The following is a 22123-nucleotide window of genomic DNA, read 5'->3' on the forward strand; positions in this document are numbered from 1 at the left end:
GAAGATTGGATTTAGCATTCAATACATTTTACAGATTTGTACATGTTTTTATTAAAATTATTTGATTAAAGTCAGGGTGACTTTTATATGAAATATATGCTATTTTTACTTTTGTTGTTTTCTTAATTTATATCTGAGAAAAGCTTCAATATTTTTAAGTCTCCTGAAAAGTTTTGTTTTGAAATAACATTTAACTCTTTTGATAGGCATCTTGTTTTCCCCCTCATGAAGAATTATTAAAAGTGTAAGTAATAAGTTTGATTCACAGTATATAAAGTAGTGACTATTTTTATGTGATAAACCGTTCTCAAATAAGCAGTTTAGTGTAACTGCAAATGGCACCTGATTTTTACAGGTCTATTTGGATATCTTGAATTACAGTTTAGAGTTGAGCGGTACCTTTGGCTAAGATGCTTTTTTTATAGTACTTGGATTTGAATATTTTGTTGAGGGAGATGTTTGTTTTTGTTTTTTTAGGCATTCAGATCAAGTTAAACTATGCTTTGCAGGGTTTTCTAAATCACCTTCTATTATCTCAATTATCTTACTGGGTCTTCTTCTAGGTGTGATTGTGTAATTGAATGATGCAAATTTTGGCTTAGCTTCATTTGTTAAAGAAATTTTAGGTTAGATGTGGTAGCTCACGCCTGTAATCCCAACACTTGGGGAGACTGAGGCGGGAGGATTGCTGAGCCCAGGGTTTTGAGATCAGCCTGGGCAATATAGTCAGACCTCGTCTCTACAAAAAGTTTAGAAATTCCGGGTGTGGTGGCATGCACCTGTGGTTCCAACTACTCCAGAGGCTGAAGTGGGAGGGTCTTTTGAGCCCAGGAAGTTCACACCGTTGCACTCCAGCCTGGCACCAAGAAAAAAATATATATATATAGTCTTCATGATTGTCTTTCTTAAGGAGATTTTTTTTTAACTGATACATTTTTCTTGTTAGCCTGTAATTTTCTCTGTGAGGCTACATTTAAGGTCATTTCACATAAGTTAGTGTGTTTCAACATGTTAAAATGTCAACCACATTAAGTATATTAATAGATGATGTAAGTGATCTATCATCGGGAATATTATTAATTTTTTAGAAAAATAATCTAAATGTTTTTCCATCTTGGTTTACAGAGTTGCTTGTTTACTAGGTTAGAATTATTGACTGTTAAATCGAATCTTGAGTTTGACTATATAGAGCAAAGGTTGGCAAACATTTTCTGTAAAGACCTTGATAGCATTTTAGGCCTGTGAGACACATAGGTCTGTTTTATACATGTGTATATATATGTGTATATGTGTGTACATGTATAAATAAAACAACACTTTTAAAATGTAGAAACAGCTCTTAGTTCGAGGACCTACAGAAACAGACTGTGGAGTGGGCCCATAGCCTTAGTTTGCCAGCTGCTTATATAGACACTGATTCTCAGTGAAGAGCTATTTGTTATTTAACTTTCTACTCCAGCCACTCTCAACTATAACAGAATCAAATTATGAATCTTTGCCATTGCATTCTGCGTTTCTGGGAAACAGTAGCAGAAAAAAACATGAATGCTGAGATTAGTATGAAAATGGCAAGAAAACACTGAGCTCACTTTAATATTATACTTTTGTTGTGGGTTAGCCATTTAAAGTTATAACTGATTTCATTGCCCTCTGGGAAGAAAAATATTTAAGGGACTGCTTCTACATCCGTTTTAACTCCTCTGAAAATAGCTACTGTGTACTGACCCAAGTGAAAATATAAATAGCTACAACAGTTAATATATTCATAAACTGTTTCTTAGGGAATGAGATTTCTCTTTAGCACAAGCCTAAGTGTACCATATTAGGTATAAAAACTTAGAAATCATTTCTGAAATTCATAGGATGGGCTTTCTATGTTAAACAGTAGGTGGACTCTTTAATGTACTTTTCAAGGTACCATTTCTTGATATTCTTATTTTGTAGTAACAAATATTGATAGGTAGGAATCTGAGTTGTATTACTGTTTACCTAAAATCTTGCTACACGTATTCATGTTCTGGTTTAGAATTTCAGAAAGGGAGAAAGAAATAAGTGGTCTCTGGAATGAGTTAGATTCTTTGAAGGATGCAGTTGAACACCAAAGGAAGAAAAACAATGTAAGTAAATCTTAATCAAAATGAAGCTTTTCTTTTTATTACTTTAACACTGAAATATGGTCCAGGAATTTTTTCTTAATCTACTTTTACTTTAGATTTCTTAATCTTTGTGAGAAAGTACTATTTTCCGTGTGTAGTTTTTCGGGGGGTGGGGCATTATTGGAGAACAGTTTTTTTAAAATAAGTGAAAAGACGAATTCTTATTCTTATAAATATTTAAATGTTGAAGTTATAATTATTACACCTTTAGTTATTTTTAAAAACTGAAAGTGCAGTTGACTTTTTGTTGAACTTTTATTTGGAAAACATGTTTTTCAGCTTGGTATTTTAAAATCAAAGGTATTTCCTCTTAGATTGGGCTGGCCTTTTTGTAAACCAAAAGTAATACCAGTATTCAAACCCAGTATACTCAGTAATGAGGTCTTTTGAAAGCCTTCTGTTTTTTTTTTTTTTTTTTTTTTTTTTTTTTTAAAGACAGGGTCTTCCTCTGTCACCCAGGCTGGAAGTAGCATGAACTCGGCTCACTGCAACCTCTGCCTGTTGGGTTCAGGTGATTATCCTGCCTCACCCTCCCGAGTAGCTGGAATTACAGGTGTGCACCACCATACCCAGCTAATTTTTTTTGTATTTTTAGTAGAGATAGGGTTTTACCATGTTGGCCAGGCTGGTCTCGAACTCCTGACCTCAAGTGATCCACCTGCCTCGGCCTCCCAAAGTGCTGGGATTATAGGTGTGAGCCATGGCACCTGGCCAGAACCTCTCATTTTTAACTGAGAGGTGGTTCAAATTTTGGTAATTAAGTGTGTTAGAGGCTATAGAACCTAACTATGTTTATACTAGAAAGCGGGGGGATAGTGCTTTCAGAAATATGAATCTTAATAACTTACTGAGTAGACAAATAATGAATTTAGTAGAATTTCTTAAATTTTCTCATACCAGAGGACAACACCTATAAAGTAGAGTCCAAGCGTTCTTGCTAGAGAAGAAATTTTTGTACACTGTACTGTGATTGCTAACACTTGAGCAAGGGTAAACTGTTACTGAAATCTAAGGGAGTATTGCTAGTAAATGGATGTGTGTTTTCTATTTTTCAAAGTTTGCATTAAATTGTTAATTTAACAAGTTGACATTTTCTTGTACCCCTGAGTTTGTCAAAATTAGGTACATGAATTGCTGCTTGTGTGTTGGTATAACAGTACTAACAGCATTGCTTAGCCCAAAACTTGAGGTGAACTTGCCGATATACTGCTAACATCTTAACTGTGTTTTATTATTGGGATTCTGAGATAAGGAGGGCATGGTAATGCAGCAGCAGCAGCATCAGCAGCAGCAGCACTGGAGACACTGAACCCGTGTGAAAAGAGCCAGGACACTGGAGGCCAGCAGATAGCAGTGTCAGTCTTTCCTTTTAGTTCTGCCACTTCATTTTCTTTGTGTACTTGGCTCAGTTTCCTAACTTACTTGAACTGTGGTTTCCCTATCTATAGAATGGGAATAAATACCTCATGCGGTTGTTGTAACGATGAGAATTTGTGAACTGCCAAGTACAGTGGTTGGCATATATTAAGTAATAAATGGTGATTATTGGCTTTTTTTGTTGTTGTTGTTGGTTTTTATCTGTTTAGATTTCTCATTCTGGAAAAAAGACTGAAATATAGAAGATTATATTTATATTTGTGAATGAAATGCTGTTAAAATCCAGATCTCTCAATTTTTAATAACCTCTCTCTCCTCCAAGAGAATCTATTTTATAGCCTTCCAGCCTTCCCCTTTGCTTTGATCAACTAGCTCATACAATTCATGTAAGGTTGTTTTGTGGCATGAATGTTAGGCCATGTCAAGAAAGACATAGAACACAGTGGGTTACTATGGGATTCCTAGGTAGATTCGAAACATGTTAATTGTATTAAAACATAGAGAAAAAAATGTTACACTGCAGGGGAAAGTCCTATGAGTGTTATTGGGCCTTGTTTAAACATCAGATGAAAAGCTTTTTGTAATACTTCTATATTTGCTCTGTCTTTAATCTTCTAATGTTCAATGTACCTGAAATTATGTATGTATTCTTGGTTTGTGTCTTTACTTTTGAATGCTTTCTTCTTTGTCACATGTGCATAGTAGTTATTTTAAAAGCTGGCCTATTTGGTATATATACTAAAACATGGAAAGTGGGCATCTTTATTTTCTCATTCAAACTTCTAAACATTGCTTTTTATTTTTTTGCTAATATGCATATTTTCCCATTGAAATAATTTTGCAGTAACCAGCATTTAAATGCAGTGCAAAATACTGATGAAGTAAAAAAGCAAAAATCTTTCAATAATGGATAAACTGAAATCATTCTTTCTAAAAATGATTAGGACCTTCGGGAGAAAAACTGGGAAGCAATGGAAGCATTGGCATCAACTGAAAAAATGCTGCAGGACAAAGTGAACAAGACTTCCAAGGTTGTAATGCTAACTCCTAGAAACAATCCACTGAACAGAGAAAATCTGCAGCTTGTCTTAAAATCAGACTAAAGCATTTACTTTTACTGCAATTTAAATATAAAATCTCCTTGTCCACATTTATCATCTCTATCATCTCTGCTTTTTTCATCTACTCCTTGAAGCTTTAATTTTGGGCATGCTGATTTGTTGTGATTACCTGATTGTTTGGGCTTTGTTGAGCACAACTTTAAGCTGAAGAGTCTCAGAAGACTGATGTTAACCTCTTGTCAGACAATATGCGCCTTTTGGGTTGGTTAAGATAACTTTCATGAAAACTTTGAACCAAAGAAATCTAGGTGAATTAAGAAACACATTTGAATATGTAGGATGTGCCATAAACTAGGTGTTTTGGAGGGCACACCAAGATGTCACAGATAAGGTAGAAAAATGTTAAAAGTCTTAAATACAGGAAAGGCATCAACTTTCGGTATGTTGCTGGGAATGATTCCTTAGAGGTGGTGGACTGAAACTTCATATATTACTGGATAGCAATGACATATATGGCATGTTTAGATGAAATATTACTGTCAAGGGATAATTCTCTTGACCAGAGTATGTGAAGTACTCTTGAAATATATAGCCCCCTTTGTCTTCAGAACAATGGAGGACATTCTCCTTGAGCTCAAGTTGTACCATTGAGTGTGAAGATTTCTAATGAATTGTCATAGAGAGGTTGTTTTTAAAGATTGAAAAAATTGAATCTGCCAGTCCAGTCAAGTATTTTGAAAATTCCTGCCAAAAATAAATGTGAAACAGGGGTATTGAATTTTGCAGATAGGTAAATGAAGGAACCTACATGATTCATTTTAGCACTGTGAAAATATTTTGTGTGCCATGGTACTCTATTGAATCTTTAATATAAGTCTTAGTGACACCTGAAGGAATTTTTAAGTATAAAATAGTTCTGTAATTTTTTTTTTTTAGCAAGTATACGTTTATAGTTATATTTCCTATAGCTTAGTGGATTTGTGTTTAACAATATCCCTATTCATCTAGCCATAATTTTCAGTAAAGGTTGAATTCGAGATAGCTGGGAGGTATATTGGGACCACAGAGTAGGAAAATCTAGGTCAGATAGAACGTTTCATTGGGACATTTCATTATTTCATTGGGAGTGGTTGCAATTGTACAGTCATTTCTGTCAGGGTTTTAGTGTGGTTTCTGGTTGTTTCTATTACTTTGTTTTTGATGGTTAAGAGCCACCTTTTTGGTTTTATTTTGTTAGTGAGACTGGGTATCTGGGTGCTCATCATGCCATTCCTACAAGAAGTTACATGCTACTTGCCATAGGCATTTTTGCATTTTATGATTCTAAAAGAAAGCTAGAATTTTTGTGCATGATGCCTTCTTGCATAGCTAAAGATCTGAAAAGAATAGAATAGAAAGTCTTCTATATTTCAATGGAATTTAGACAGTCCTTAGATAGCATAGGTGAAAGGGATGTTGATTGACCCAGTGCTGTAAATTATGTTGTGATGAGAAGGAACTATGTGAAACACTTTCAGTATTTTAACTAGAAATGTTACGGTCAGCTTACCTAAAATGTAAAGAGGATGATATATGCTGTCTTTACAGGATTATTTTTAAAGGCTAAATACTCTTGAGGAGCTACTGAAAAAAACTTGTATACATTTCACTTAAAGATGGTATGCAAATTATAGTTCAGTTTCAATATTAGATCTTTCCCAGATGTTAAAGTGGAATGGAAATTGCTATCTATAACCAAACTACTAAGTCAGATGAAAACTTCTTAGATAAAATTGTTGATACCAAATAAAAGTAACTTTCCATGTTTGTGGCTCTTGGTTATGTTAGACACTTTGTTCTTTTAGTCTGTTTTTTTCCTTGGAAAGTTTTCAAAAAGCTGTTCCTCAGTGTTTCTTTTGCTAACTGGTTTTCTTTAAAGATCACTGCTTTGGTCAAATGATAAGAATTACCTCTTAATATCCTTGAAGTAGCGTTAATTATTTTCCTTATTTTATGTAGTTAGGTGTATTCCTGAAAATTAGTGGACCTCATTGAATTATTTAAAATACCCTATTAAAACACCTATTGTAAAAATCTGCTGATCTTTAATTAACAGCTTTTTGTGTGTATGGAAAATGGCAAAATCTGCAGCTGTTTATTGTGTAAATTTTCATATGATTAGATTTTCTAAAATTGAAGTGTATAGACCTTAAATCAGTGATAGATTTCAAATTTCACATCTAAATGTTGGGGGAAAGATATGGTTGAGATGTTTCTAGCTTGCTTGCCTTCTTGTCACCTGTTGAACTTTGTGACTGTTGTTTTTAGATGATTTTCTTGGCTTGGTTTAGATGTGCATTTTTATAGGGGTCTTTTTTTTTTTTTTTTTTAATTTCATGGAGGTAGTTTGAATGTTAGATTTTTTTTTTTTTTTTTTTTTTTGGTGTGTGATAAGTCATTACCCTAATTTTGACAAACCATGGTTTTGAGTTATAATTGATATCCGTTAGACTTGGATTTAATATCAGCAAATTTAGACTTACACATTTGTAATATTTGTAAATTTATAGCAGAGTCCATATACAAGTGTCAGAACTAGTTTTTATGATGTGTGGCATTAGTGAAGTAATATGCCATCAGTTGCTCCTTGTTCTTTTTCCCATTTATATCATCCATCAGATTTTAATGGTCCTCCTTGTTTAGCGTAAATACTTCACATGGCCTTGAAGTTGGAAATAAGGAAGTTACCATTTTAATGCCATGACATTATATGGTCCATAAGTGATGCATTTTTTTTTTAATAGAGATATACCAGCCAATAAACCTCAGTTATGTTCCTCCAATGTGTATTTTCTGCTATTGGTAGTTTATGAAGTTTTAGCTATAAGAAGTGTTTTTTGTGTGTCTATTTTTGAAGTGTTCCTGGACAGGCAAATCACTTGATTTATAAATGCCAAGGAAAATGTCCATATTGTCAGATATTGCTAAGGCATTATTTGGTATTTAGGATGCTTTAGAGATTTTGCAGATTTTTTCTTATGGGAGAATTTTAATATCTTTAAGTGGGAAATTTTAACATTTGTCAGTATTAAACTTTTTTTTTTTAACTTTTTCTTCCTGTAGAATTTAAGACACCATAGTTTTTTATTTTCTGTTTTTTAAAAAATTCTGTGATCTTGTGAGTTTGATTTGGTTCATCTTCTGCTTTAGGAAAGACAACAACAGGTGGAAGCTGTTGAGTTGGAGGCTAAAGAAGTTCTCAAAAAATTATTTCCAAAGGTGTCTGTCCCTTCTAATTTGGTAAGACTAATTTATTATTTTTTTAACATGATGACATTATTCAGGAAAGGTATGAATAAGCAACATCATTTGCACTCCTCTTGGTTTCAGTAGAGTGCTGATTCCTTGATCTTTCCCATTGTTAAGCTGGTGCTTTTCAGTAAAGATTAATAACTTGATTTAAAACTGATTTTTATTTACCTGATACTTTTGTTTCTATAACATTTTATGAGACATTATTTAGGGGATTAAAAACATCATTTGGGAAAGAAGTGTTTTTTAATGCTAATAAAACCAATATGGTAACATTCTTAATGGCTTTATTTCAAACTTAATTTTAAGTGATTGCTTCTTAGTTTTAGCAATACTTCCTTAATGTACTTGATACTATGAACCAGGCTCTTTACATTTTAAAACTCAAGATTTTTGGTCATCTATTACCTTCTTCAAGCAGAAATCTTACAGATAATACAGAACAACTTGGTTTATTTAAGGTAGTACATGTTCTTGTTTGTTCAGAGAATTAACAATAATTATTTGAGGGCAGAGAAAGTCAGTGAATGTGCATGTGAGTTTCCTGAAATAGAGTGTAGGGTCTTTTTTTTTTTTTTTTTTTTTTTTTTTTTTTTTTTTAATGGAAAACTGTTCAACAGTAGAGAGACAAGCATAATGAGGCCCCATTTACCCAACATGTCTCCATGGCACTTATCAGTGCATGGCATGCATATAAGCAATCATGTTTTACCTCCTACCCTGTACTCCCTAGATTATTTTGAAGGAACTCAAACATCAGAGCGTTTCATCCGTAAATATTTCAGTACACATTTCTAAAACATAAGTATTTGTCTTTAAAAAGTATCATATTACACTTGAAAACACATTCTTAATTTTGTATAGTATGCGTTTCTCCAGTTGTCATATAAATTGTCTATTTTATTAAATAATAACTTACTGTAGTTTGTTTTAATCAGGATCCAAATAAGGTCAGTATGTAACTGGTTAGAGACATCTCTTAGATATTTTTTAATCCACGGGTTCTCCCACTCTTTCTCAGCAACACCCCACCTCCTTTAAAAAAAAAACAAAAGACTTAGTGGTTTCCTATGAAGTTTCCCACAGTTTGGATTTAGTTGACTGCATCCCTGTGGTGGTAGCATGTTCCTCTTTTCTTTATATATCTTTTATGTGTCAAATCTGTAATCAGGAATCTGATTCCTAGTCAGATTAAGGCTCAGTATTTTTGGTGTAGGGTAGAGTAGGGGCAAGACCACTTCATAGGCAGTGGTGTGCACTTTTATCAGGAGATTCGTAATGTCTGCTTGTCTTCCTTTGGCCCATTGGAACTTATTTAGGTTGGTTACCAAGTCGTTTTGACACAATGCTGCTAAACTTTGATAGCTTCTATGCTTTGTGGTATGATAAGGTGCTCCTGATTTATCATATACATTTCCTGCCCCAAACATAGAATCAACTATTTCTCCAAGGAGCTCTGTGGGTGCTAGGGGTGGGGTAAGTAAACTTAATGGCTTGTTCTATTTGTAGTCTGAGTTAAGTATAGCCTACATTTATTTCAAGTAAGGAGAGAAAACTCCTTTGTTTCCATTGTAACTATCGAGGATATGTTCAGATTTGATCAGTTTAGGAGATCTCTACCACTTTTGAGTTGAACTGATGAAATATCTAGCACCAAGTAAATGTATAGATATGCTATCAGTTCTAGTGCTGTTGTTAAATTGAACCTAAGAGAAAGGGTTATTATTAATATATTTAATTTTTTTTCTTTGTGGCATAACCCGTTTTTGTTTCTACTTTATATTTTATTTATAGAAATAATACCGGGGAATGTATTTTTTGGCAGTAGTTTATGAGCCAAGAGAACTAATGATTGATAATTTCTGTTCTTCAAAGATTGTATAAGATCACCAACAGTAAAAATTTTCTTTTTTAACAGCAATACTATCCACTGTCAGTAACCAAATCTTTTTGACACTATAAATATTTATAAGTCATCATAAGATATGGATGATATTGTTTGGCTTTTGTTCATATACTTGTTAAAAGTTGAATATTTCTGCATATAGTCTACAGGAAATGTACTAAACTTTCTGTGTGCTAACATTAGACTCTGGCATTTTAGGTTTGTAAAGATATGAAGAACAATAAACTATTTACCTTATAAAATAATAAAGCAATAGGCTTCATTAACATTAGGATAAGTCAAGATAATCAGTAGATATAAAAATATATAAATTTTTTTACTGTTTTCTTTTATTGTTTTGCTGAGCAGTCAGCATAGGAGAGATCTAAATTATATGACCTAGAGGGAGATTTACAAACTTTAAGCAACGAAACTAGTTTTTTAACTTATTTTAATTTATGTTGGGTGCCAATAGTTGAAACTGTTAAGTAGCATTCTGATAGTGTACATTTAGTCTTGGTTCAGCTTTATGTTGTGAGAATGTTAAATAGTGTTTTAAAACTAATTTGATATTATTAAAGGTATTGCACTATGGAGTGACTCAGCATCTACTTGTTTTTTGTTATTTGATAGTTTGCAGAGAATCCTGATTCAGCTGCATATGTAACAGTTTATATTATAGCAGTTAATAAAAATTTCATGAGTTTTTTATCTTAAATTTAATTCAAAGATTTAAGGAATAAGAGGAAATTTGATTTAAAGTATCTGACACACAGATCCTCTTTATCAAAGTGTAAAATTCAGATAAGCGTCAATAATTGAGAGTAATTTTTTCTAAAATTTAGAGTAAATGCCAAAATTGTAATATATGCATATTTACATCAGCTAACCTGTCAGCACAAATTGAGTTTTTGTTGGATTTAAATAAGTAAATGTGTGTGCATATCACTTCTCATTAGGATTTTAAAAATACTTAATATTTCCTAATTTGAAATATTTTTAGAGTCCTTGGAGCATTTTCATAGAATTTGAAATCCTCCAAATGGAACATCTTCAGTTGAACTTTCACTTTATGAACTCAAAATACTTCATTTTGGAGAACTGTTTTATCTGGAAACAGTTTGAAAAATTATTCTGGGTTTTTTGTGTTTTAAAGATTATTTGTCCTGGTGCTAGTAAGTGGTAGAGGCCAGATTTGAACCCAGGTTTTTCTACCTGCAACTGCAGAATTCAGTTGAAAATATTCTTGGTTAAGTATATAATATTTTATTTTGATGGTAGGTACGTAGGTCTGTTTTTAGTGCTTGTTTTTAAAAGTGGGTTATGTCCAACTTACGCAGTACATTCCTCTTTGAAATTTGTAGCAGTGTCCTGTTTGTCTCTGTAGGTTTCTTTTATAATTATCTAATTTGGTTATTTTAAATGTTTCACCTGTTTTATTTAGATTTTTGTTTTTGAAAATTAATGATTTTAACTTTTCTCATCCACAGAGTTATAGTGAATGGTTGCATGGATTTGAAAAGAAGGCAAAAGAATGTATGGCTGGAACTTCAGGGTCAGAGGAGGTTAAGGTTAGTTCAAGAAATGAACTGTTTGTAATTTAAACATAGAAAAAAGAAGCAGATAAGATTTTGTCTTCTTGAGCTTGGAAAAGATAAAAGATAATCGAATAAGGCTCTTTTGAGAGAGTGTAAGAAGGTGATTTCATTTTGTTTAAATTTTAGTTGAAATGCAGTAGGTCGTCTTTGCATTTGGTTTGTTTACGAAGCTAGTGTTTGCCATTCCTTTCATTCTGTATTTTAATTGTTTCTAAAATTGAATATTTTTCTCTTACTATCTTTTTAGCCTAGATTTAAAAAGTAAAGATCAGTCGAGATAGGTAGAATCTCACTGGTTTGCTGAAGCATCCCCAAATACATCATTAGAGGTATTTAGAAACTGGATTGGTTTTTATCCTTGGCTACTGAAATTGGGGAGATTTATTATTATTGTTTTCTTATATCTCAAGTGGCATGAATAAAACCCTATTTCCCATGTGTGTAGTAGCATAGGCATTGTGACTGTACTTCACATGTGGTCTGCTTTGATCTTACCACCTGACTAAAGACTTTAGTACCAAGACTTTTTATTATAGCATTGTTTAATAAAAATGACCAAAGGGGTCATTGAATGAACTTTATTGCTACTTAGAAAGGTCGAAATGTAGTGTGTCATTGTGAAATACTTTGAAACCATTTATCATAATACAGTATTAAGTACTAAAACAAACTTGAAGCACATAACTTTCTGGTAGAATTATGGAAGTTTTCTTTATTTCATTCTTTGCAGGTTCTAGAGCACAAGTTGAAAGAAGCTGATGAAATGCACACATTGTTACAGCTAGAGTGTGAAAAATACAAATCCGTCCTTGCAGAAACAGTAGGAAATGATTTTTAATCTACATTTTGATTTTACCTTAAATCATTACCTTTTTCCTTCATGGCTTAAATAGTTTTTATCTTGGCATTAGAACATGAATTTTTCAAAACAACTATACTTTTGTCTGTAGGAAGGAATTTTACAGAAGCTACAGAGAAGTGTTGAGCAAGAAGAAAATAAATGGAAAGTTAAGGTCGATGAATCACACAAGACTATTAAACAGGTATTTACAAAAGAAAAGCTTAGAGCAGTGGTTCTCAGTGTGTGGGGCTTGGCCCAGCAGCATCAGCATCACCATGCACATTCTTGGGCCCCAACCCAGCTACCAAATCCAAAACGTGTATGTGGAGTGGCAGCAGTCTGTGTCTTCATGAGCCCTCCAGAACAGTCTAATGCCCACCCAAGTTTGAAAATCACTGGTTTTAAAGTATGACTCAAGGGTAATCATATAGAATGTAGAGTGCTAGTTATAGAACTATTGTGTGATAAGGTAAAGAATAGTGGGTTCAAAATCAGTTTTAAAGTATTTAACCCATAATACAGAATTCAAGAAAAAGTTAGTCATTCTTCTATTTGTGGGACCTGAATGTTATTGTGCAACCTTAATTTTTCTCCCATTTACTTCAGCGTGATAAAGGGTACCATCTGTTACTCACTTATTTTTTGGGACCAACGTGCAGAATTTACAGTTGCTGATAGTACTCTACTTTAATGCACTTGCAGAATAAATACAGCTGAATATCAGTTAATACTAATCAAAAATTAATCACTTTTAGCTGAGCCTAATATACAACTGGAGTAGGTTTTGACCACAATTTAAATTAAGTTCAATGTGACTCTCATGTTTAAGGTCTTTTAAAATTCAGTAAGACTTTAAATGAGATGCATTTCAAAACCTTGGAAGTGTCTTTTAATTGATTCAGAATTCTACAGGATAGAAACCGCTATATCCTTGGTGGTTTACTTGGCCATATAATTGTTTCACATTTCAGATGCAGTCATCATTTACATCTTCAGAACAAGAGCTAGAGCGATTAAGAAGAGAAAATAAGGATATTGAAAATGTATGTTATTTGATTGTTTTACTTGTAACCTATAGATTTGTTTTTAGCATTAATGGTTGTCTGAAGATGTATGGTTTAAGATTACTTTATAGTTATGCTCTTAATATCTTGGGTAGTGTTTGAGTTGATATAGTTTTATATTCATAAGTGTCATAACTTTGCCTTGTGGGGAAATATTATGAAAGGAAATTTTAAGTGTGTTAACTTTTCCTTTGTTGAATTGCTAGCTGAGAAGAGAACGAGAACATTTGGAAATGGAACTAGAGAAGGCAGAGATGGAACGATCTACCTATGTTACAGAAGTCAGAGAGGTACTTACAACAGAATCTTTTCAAACTTGCTTCACAATTCAGATTGTTTATAACAGTGATATTTCAGTATAAGTTGTTTGTGGCAGAGCTTCCGAGTAGCATACAAAACATGGGCTATCATAAGGAGATCAATCTTAAACTCTAAACTTCATTGCAGCTGAAAGATCTGTTGACTGAATTGCAGAAAAAACTTGATGATTCATATTCTGAAGCAGTAAGACAGAATGAAGAGCTAAATTTGGTAAGATGCTTGTCCTCCACTGGGTATCAAGTAGGCACTGAAAACACTTTGTTGACATGTGGAGAAACCATCAAAGCTTTTTTTTCTTTGCTAACATCTTTAGCTTGGCCTTTTTGTAAGTCTAAGATAATCTTCATATTCCGATGATTCCTAAGATTATCTTTCATTTCTTGACTCCTAAAATGATCCTTCTTTTCTTAGCTCCTAACAATGGCATGTTTGGCTTCCAGCTCTTTTTCAAAATTTTCCGTGTTTTATAAATCCTGTTTTTTCAAACAGCAGTCTTTTCTGTGAATAAAGAAATGAAATAAAGGTTGGCTGAGTTACAAAGATTTTCTTCTCAGACTATCATAGTTAATGGGGCCTTTTATTTTCTAAACTGGGAGAAGATTATATTGAAAGCCAAAGACACACATTCTTCATTCAAGGACAGTAATCCAGTTTCTAATTTTAACCTAGTCTCTCTATATATTACAAATATTAAAAAACATATAAAAGTCTTTATTATCAACATATTATTTCGAGCATGGTGATCCTTTGAGATAAAGTTAGCATAGACTTTGAGATAAAGTTAGTTAAATGTCTTAAAACATATAGTACCCTGTATTCCTATTCTTAAGTTTTCTAAAAACTGTACTGATTGTGACAGACTTAGCTATTAGACAAATATGGCTGTCTTGCTCTCTGTTTCAAACAACAATTGTTATGTCTTCCTTGTGAGTTAAAAATTGTTACAGCACAGGGATTAGATTTTTTTTTTAAGTACCTTAATAAACTCTCAGAAGATTACAGTAAGTTTTATCCTTACCCAGAGTTCACCCTGCCCAGTTTGGAATTTTCTTTTTAGCATTACTCCATGTACCAAGAAAACTTTAACTCATTCTTTTGTGGTTAGTATCCTGTTATGGCAAAAATTTATGGGAATCAATTTTTAGAGCTGTATGAAATACAGGTTGTGTATCCTTTATCTGGAATGCTTGGAACCAGCAATTTTTGGGGGGATTTTGGATTATTTGTATTATATGCTTGCTCTGTATGTGTCCCTTATCTGAAAATCCGAAGTCTGAAATGCTCCAATGAACATTTCATTTGAGTGTCATGTCAGTGCTTAAAAAGTTCAGGATTTTGGAGCATTTCAGAGTTTTTCAGATTAGGGATGTTCACACACAGCCCTATACACACAGAGCCCTACACCTCTAATTTTTAAATCTTTGTTTTATTTACCAATGTTTTGCTTTAATTGAACTCATTCACACTGCATTGTGAGATTAGTTCTGTGCTATACATTGCACAGATTAAGACTATGATATGTCATGACTATAAGTCCTCACCCTATAATATGTTTTTAAAAAATCATTTCTAACTAGTTGTTGGAGATTTTACTTATTAACTTTGTGCTTAGTGGCTGACTCAACAGTTACATGGTTACATCTCCACTCAGCTTAATGCTTTATTTTGATTTTTTGTCACTCTAGTTCCGTCAGGAGATTATTTTGAGTGGTTGATACTTACTTTTTTTCCCTAGTCTTGAGTTTGGAATTTTATTTTGATGTTTGTTTGCTCAGGATAACTGCTACTACTTTTTGTGATAAAATAGCTTTGTTTGCCTGTATGTACTTTGTGTATTCTTCCGCCAAAAGGTTCATTTCTCTGATGGAGAATATTAAAACTCAAAGTTATATAAAGGAGCAAAATTTATTTGGGTACTTACAGAGTTCCTCAGATAAAATTTCCAAGTGGAATTTCCCTCTGCCCCACTGCTGCCCCTTTTTAATTCTCCCTCCAATTTTAAATGTCACTGCCTTATATTTCCACCTTTGGGCCTCCAGAACTGTTTCAAAAGTGCCCATGGGTGGGAAGCAAAAACAATTACCTTATGAGAATAAGAAGAAAGTTTTTTGGGAGCAATATAGTTCATTTTCCTTGCTCATATTTAATTGGAAAATCAGAGAAGTGGCATTATATATTTGCATTGGAGTTACAGAACTTTCTGTTTTGACAGATTGGTTATTCATAGGTGTATCGTAAGGCATTTCTTGATGGTATAATTTAGGCCAGTGTGGTCTTGTACTACCCCTTAGTGAAGCCTTAAATGATGGTCAGTATTTTGGGAGTTTTAATTTGATTGGATTTGTAGTCTTCTGTTCAATGTCTTTAAAAATATTATATAATTGACTCTTTAACTGTATAGATTAAGAAAACCTTTAGAAACTAATGGGTAAAGTATCTGTTTGGTTTTTAATTTGGAGTAATTTCAGTGACTATAAATACCGATACCTTTAAAAGGCACTTTACTGGAATTTGATGGTTTTGTTTTCGCATTTGTGGTTTTCTACTCTAAACTAGTTCATTTCTGTGGCTTTTCTTATGTTTAGCTTTACAGATGGAAACCTCTACTGCTTAGCCTTTCTATACATCTGGTGCAGCATATTGGCTAATCCACTGTGCATAATAACTGTTAGCAGTCCCATTCATTCTTCAGTCCTAGAGGTATCAGCATAATCAAAGAATGATGCAAATTAAGTTAATTGTGATGTTTCTTTATTTTTACAGTTGAAGGCACAGTTAAATGAAACACTCACAAAACTTAGAACTGAACAAAATGAAAGACAGAAGGTAGCTGGTGATTTGCATAAGGTAGGCACTGTTTGTCCTAGAGATGTAGTATCATGAGCCTATGTTGTGTGTTGAATCTTAAGCAAAGTTATGCTGCTAATTCTGGGTTTGTTGTTTTGCATCATTATATTAACCTTTTATAAATTTAAGCTGCTTATTATTAGTTACTATTTTGGAACAAAACTTTTTGGCTTGTTTTTCCAGGATTCTTAATTCACCTCATTATTTCATCACATTTCTATATTTAATTGCTTTATAAAGTACAGAGTAAAATTTAGTTGGAGTTATTAAAATTTGGCTGCATCCATATATTTTTTAAAATTGGGATTTGGCTGTGTATTCATTTACAAAGTATTTTTCTCTTGGTCTTTTGGATAAAACAAAGTTATAAATTTCTATTTTTTTTTAGAAGTTTTTCCTTCATTTATTTCTTCATACAAATATATTTTTCCTAATCTCAATGCAAATGAATGATTTTTAGGACTGCATTTCTTTGCATTGGCTTGACAGGTTATTTATAATTCTATTTTGAGATATTTTTAATGGTAGAATTCACATATGCTTATATCAAAGCTGTTTTAGAGCTATGATAGTGTTTATGGGATATATCATCATTAGCAAAACAAATGTCACTCTTTGGAGTTGCAAGAACAAGAGGTACGCACATCTTAAATTTTGATAGTATAAAATGGAATCCCAGAAACCCAACAGTAATACTTTATACTGCTCCCAACATGGTATGAGGACATGTATTTCCCTATACGCTCACCAGTATTGGATATTGTCTACCGTTTAAATATTTGATATTCTAATAGATTTTAAAAGTTATCTCATTTTTAAAAATAATACTTTTAAAGAGTTGGATTTTTTTTTTGATTCTATATGCTTATAGTTTATAATTGTTATGTAAAAGTCTAGGAATCCACTAGTGTTTCAGATTATTTTAGTGTAGACAAAATGTGAATTTGGGTCTGTTTTAGAGGACAAATTTTGATGCTTACTGCACTGTCATGGTTGAGCAGTCAGTTTACTTTGATACATGATTTTAATTTTTAACCTCTGGATCAAAATATAAAACATGCAATTTAGCCTAGCGATGTAGTTTCTTAGAAAGTACTTTAAAAATACTAAACAAGTGCTTAAAGTTACAGATACACCATCTTACTTACTTACACACCATCTTATGGCAATGATAGATGACAATTAACTGTCCCATACCTATACAGTAGAAATATTGTGCAACATTTGATTGGAAATACACATAAATATTTGACTTAAAAAAGTTAATAATGGCTGGGTGTGGTGGCTCATGCCTGTAATCCCAGCACTTTGGGAGGCCGAGGTGGGCATATCACCTGAGGTCAGGAGTTCAAGGCCAGCCTGGCCAACATGGTGAAACCTCTCCGTCTCTACTAAAAATACAAAAATTAGCCAGGAGTGGTGGTGCGCACCTGCAGTCTCAGCTACTCAGGAGGCTGAGGCAGGAGAATCTCTTGAACCCAGGAGGCAGAGGTTGCAGCGAGCCGAGATTGCACCACTGCACTCTAGCCTAGGCGACAGAGCAAGACTCTGTCTTTAAAAAAAAAAAAAAAAAAAAAGGTTAATAACATACTTTGTAAAACAGGTAAGTATAAAGCAGTATGTATGTTAAAGCTCATTTATGTAATATTTTCTGTAAGCACATAATATGTAGAGAGGGATCTAAACTAGGGGTGGACAAATCCTAAAGCTTTTTTAGGGTTTGTGGGTCACATGTGATCTCTTTAGAATATTTTTGTCTCTTTTTTAACATAACCCTTTATTTTATATTTTTTGAGATGGAGTTTCGCTCTTGTTGCCCAGCCTGGAGTGCAATGGCACTATCTTGGCTCACTGCCACCTCCGCCTCCCAGGTTCAATCGGTTCTCCTGCCTCAGCCTCCCTAGTAACTGGGATTACAGGCATGTTCCACCACACCCAGCTAATTTTGTATTTTTAGTAGAGACAGGATTTATCCATGTTGGTCAGGCTGGTCTGGAACTCCCAACCTCAGGTGATCCACCCACCTTGGCCTCCCAAAGTGTTAGGATTACAGGCGTGAGCCACTGCGCCCCACAGCATAACCCTTTAAAAAGTAAAAAACGTTCTTAGCCTGTGTTCTGTACAAAAACAGGCTTTGGGCCAGATTTGGCTAACCTTTTATCTAGATTAATACTAACCTAAATATCAACTATGGTTATTTCTGTTTTTAAATTTCTTTATATAGTTTCTGTATTACTTAAGCTTTTAAAAGCAGTGAACATATGTTCTTATAATCTGGTGGGGGGTGAAGCTATTTTCATTTTGGAGGGAAAAACCTTATCGTTTGAGAGGAGCTTTTATCTTCTACGAAGTGAATAAAATTATTCATTTTTTATGTATTATCAACTGTATTATTTAGTACCTACCATATTGCTTTCCTTATAGGCTCAACAGTCACTGGAGCTTATCCAGTCAAAAATAGTAAAAGCTGCTGGAGACATTACTGTTATTGAAAATAGTGATGTTTCCCCAGAAACGGTATGTATTTTCTTCATCCCCAGATCTCTGAGCTAGTTACCTTGTGACCTGTGTGAAGAACAAAAATGCATAAGGTCCGTCTCCTAAAGTCATCTTTCTTGAAAATATCCTGTCCCTAAAATGTAGTGATGTTTGATCTCATTTTTGCTTAGTGAGGTATGTTAATTTTAAGGTTTGTGTTGAGAGGTATGGAGCAGTGGTCTCCAATCCCTGGACTGTGGACAGGTAACAGTCAGTGGCTTGTTAGGAACCAGGCCACACAGCAGGAGATGAGTGGTGGGTGAATGAGCATTACTGCCTGAGCTCTGCCTCCTGTCAGATCAGTGGCAGCATTAGGTTCTCATAGGAGTGCAAACCCTATTGTGAACTGCATGCTCCTTATGAGAATCTAATGCCTGATGATGTGAGGTAGAACAGTTTCATCCCGAAACCATCCTCCCTCACCCATCTGTGGAAAAATTGTCTTTCACAAAACTGGTCCCTGGTGCCAAAAAGATTGGGTGTCACTGGCTTAAAGTATAGATTCTGGAGCTAGACTGCCTACGTTTGAATCCTGGCTCTGCCACTTAGTAGCTATGTGAATTTGGGCAAATCTTTAGCCACTCTGTGCTTTAGTTGCCCCATCTGTAAAAGGCAATGAGAATAGTACCTATCCTGTAGGGTTTTTGAAAGAAGTAAATGAGTTAATACATAAAAACACTTAAAATAGTTAGTACTTACAACAGTGCCTGGCACTTACTTAGTAAGAGCTCAGTATATATTAACTTTTTTTTTCACTGTTTGGAGTGTGCTTTCTTTTGTGGGGCAAATTTTTTCTCTGAAAGAAAAAATGGATATATTTCTGATAGTCATAGATTCTAGATTTTTTTTTTTCTTTTGTGGCCAAGTGACAACATTTATAATGCAGTTTTCTTTGGTGCCAACTAGTTTGCACCACTAGTTAGCAAACAGTATTTCTCTGTGTGTTTTTTGCTGTTGTTGATTTTCATGTCATTGTTCAGATTTTTAAATGTTTGTATTTAAATCAGCAATATAACATTTTCTGTTGTTTGGTTGTACATTTCTTTTCCTTGTGTATGGAGTTTATCATCACTTCCATCTTCTTTTCAGGACTCTTCTGAGAAGGAGACAATGTCTGTAAGTCTAAATCAGACTGTAACACAGTTACAGCAATTGCTTCAGGCAGTAAACCAACAGCTCACAAAGGAGAAAGAGCACTACCAGGTGTTAGGTAAGGACAAATGAAATATTGTTGTCTATGGGTAATTGACATTAGGTGTATATGTAATGTATATTTACATAAATAAAGGAAACTCACTTCACTAGAGGAAATATTCCTTCTTTATCTCTCTCAGAACTTCCAGACGATAGCCTTTAGCTTTCTTGGAGCTTTAGTTCTATTTTGTGCATATTTTGAAGGTCTTGTAGCTTGGAGGGGTTATCTTTACCTCCTTTGACCTTTGTATCAAACAGATTCTCTTGTAACTTGGCTGCCTGGGTTTGTGTTTGTTGCCTTAATACCTGCAACTGCTTCGGTAGTTGATTCTGTCCGTGACCTTTTCTCCCCTCTCCCTTCCTTCTTCCTTTTCTCCCTCCCAAAATAAAATGACCATAACATTTTAACTGAGGTAAGATTGCTGAACTGAAAGTAAAGTCACCACATTTTCTTAAAATTGAAAGCTGATTTTTATTTAAGTTTGCTTTTGTTAGGTAACCTAAGAAATTCATTCATTAGCTCCTGAAGTGAGATTTTTACTTGAGGATAAGTAAACCCGTAATTAACCAAGTCGTGTTATGAGCTTTTATTGTCTATATTACCTTGGAAGGGCCAGGTTTGGTAGCATTTTAAAATGACTTGTAGTCTAGCTGGTGAGTGCAGTTTTTGTTTTTCTGGTTGTAGGTTTTTTGTTTTTTTTTTCCAGTTGCTACCTGGATTTTACCTGTTTTATGAATAACTGAAGTCACACTGCCTAGAGCGTAATTAGAGTATTCAAATGTGCACTGGATACTTCAGATATTCTTCTTTTGAAGCTATTTTCTCTAAAATAATCCTGATATCCTGGAGACCCTGAGGGGCAACTCATCACTGAATTATCCCTTTCAGAACCTCTGATAATACTGTGTTGGGCTATACAAGGCCTCAGGGAGAGCTTAGGTGTCCTGGAAAAGTTGGGATGGACTTCCATTTTGATGTTACAGGAGCATTTTGTCTCACTTCAGAGTGATCATCCTCTGGCCTGCCTTGACACATGCTCTCCCTCAAAGTGCTAATTCAGGTCAGTTATTTCAAACATGACTTTCCATACAATAAGCCCAGCATATCAGCAAAAGTAATTAAGCCTCATCCCAAATCTTTTATCCTTGGTAAGCTGACTTCTCCAGCTTCCCAGTGTAAAAATTCTGCCACATTTCCTCACTTTTCCAAATTAGGAAATAACCTTGCTTCCTAGGGAAACTGTTCCATCTCTCCTTCCCAGGACTTCAGCCTTATTCTTTCCACTGGCTGCCTCTGTTCAGTCTTGAAAACATGCCCAGATGGCTTATTTTAACCTTGTACTTCCTTCAGGTTACCACCCTTATTTTTGACTTTTTTACTGTTTAGTATTCTTAAGAAAATACTCTCTTAGTATCTACTTATTTATTGTTATTGATTACTTTATCTGCTCTAGAATGGCTTTTCTTCCTGCTATTCCAATGAAATCATTTTTGCAAAAATCATTAATGATCACTAATTGCTAGATCCAGTATAGGCCATTCTTTTGCATATGATAAGATACTGAAAGTACTTATGAAATATGTCAAAAATGCTGACATTAGACCTTTGTGTTATAAGGGAAGGGTTTCATTTCTAGAGAGCTTAAACAATGAAAAGATTGCCTATTATTCTTGCTTTTAGACCTAAGCAATATTCTCTCTTTAGCGTCTCATAGGTGTTCTTTAATGTTTTCCTTTTCTTCCTAAATACATGTAGTCTACTCATTTTAAGTCTTAGGAACTATTTTTGGCTTGTCTGTTGCCACATTTGTTTTAATTGTATTACATTTGAGACTTATATGAGTCATTGTTATTAACACTTTTTCTTCTTGATTTAGAAAATTGTAGTAATTTATTAAAATATATCTGTACACCCTCACAACACAGTTGGCAGGCAGCTCCCCAAGTGAT

At 33.9% G+C, this 22123-nt stretch overlaps 1 protein-coding gene across 11 annotated transcripts in view; it reads left to right on the plus strand.

Moving 5' to 3' along the window:
* KTN1 (kinectin 1) overlaps positions 1-22123 on the plus strand; it is a 100597-nt gene that overhangs the window by 75180 nt on the left and 3294 nt on the right. For 5 of the 11 annotated variants that reach the window (XM_007986757.3, XM_037984020.2, XM_037984015.2 and 2 more), the window contains 13 exons: positions 207-244; positions 2027-2117; positions 4478-4564; positions 7784-7873; positions 11261-11341; positions 12099-12188; positions 12319-12411; positions 13181-13252; positions 13480-13563; positions 13721-13804; positions 16358-16441; positions 18866-18958; positions 20069-20189. In XM_007986757.3, the coding sequence (XP_007984948.3) occupies positions 207-244; positions 2027-2117; positions 4478-4564; positions 7784-7873; positions 11261-11341; positions 12099-12188; positions 12319-12411; positions 13181-13252; positions 13480-13563; positions 13721-13804; positions 16358-16441; positions 18866-18958; positions 20069-20189 (1108 nt within the window). The remainder of the gene's footprint in view (positions 1-206; positions 245-2026; positions 2118-4477; positions 4565-7783; positions 7874-11260; positions 11342-12098; positions 12189-12318; positions 12412-13180; positions 13253-13479; positions 13564-13720; positions 13805-16357; positions 16442-18865; positions 18959-20068; positions 20190-22123) is intronic. The other 6 variants (XM_007986759.3, XM_073011009.1, XM_037984019.2 and 3 more) reach the window with 3 other exon arrangements.

Source organism: Chlorocebus sabaeus, chromosome 24, assembly GCF_047675955.1.
Source record: "Chlorocebus sabaeus isolate Y175 chromosome 24, mChlSab1.0.hap1, whole genome shotgun sequence".
NCBI lineage: Eukaryota > Metazoa > Chordata > Mammalia > Primates > Cercopithecidae > Chlorocebus > Chlorocebus sabaeus.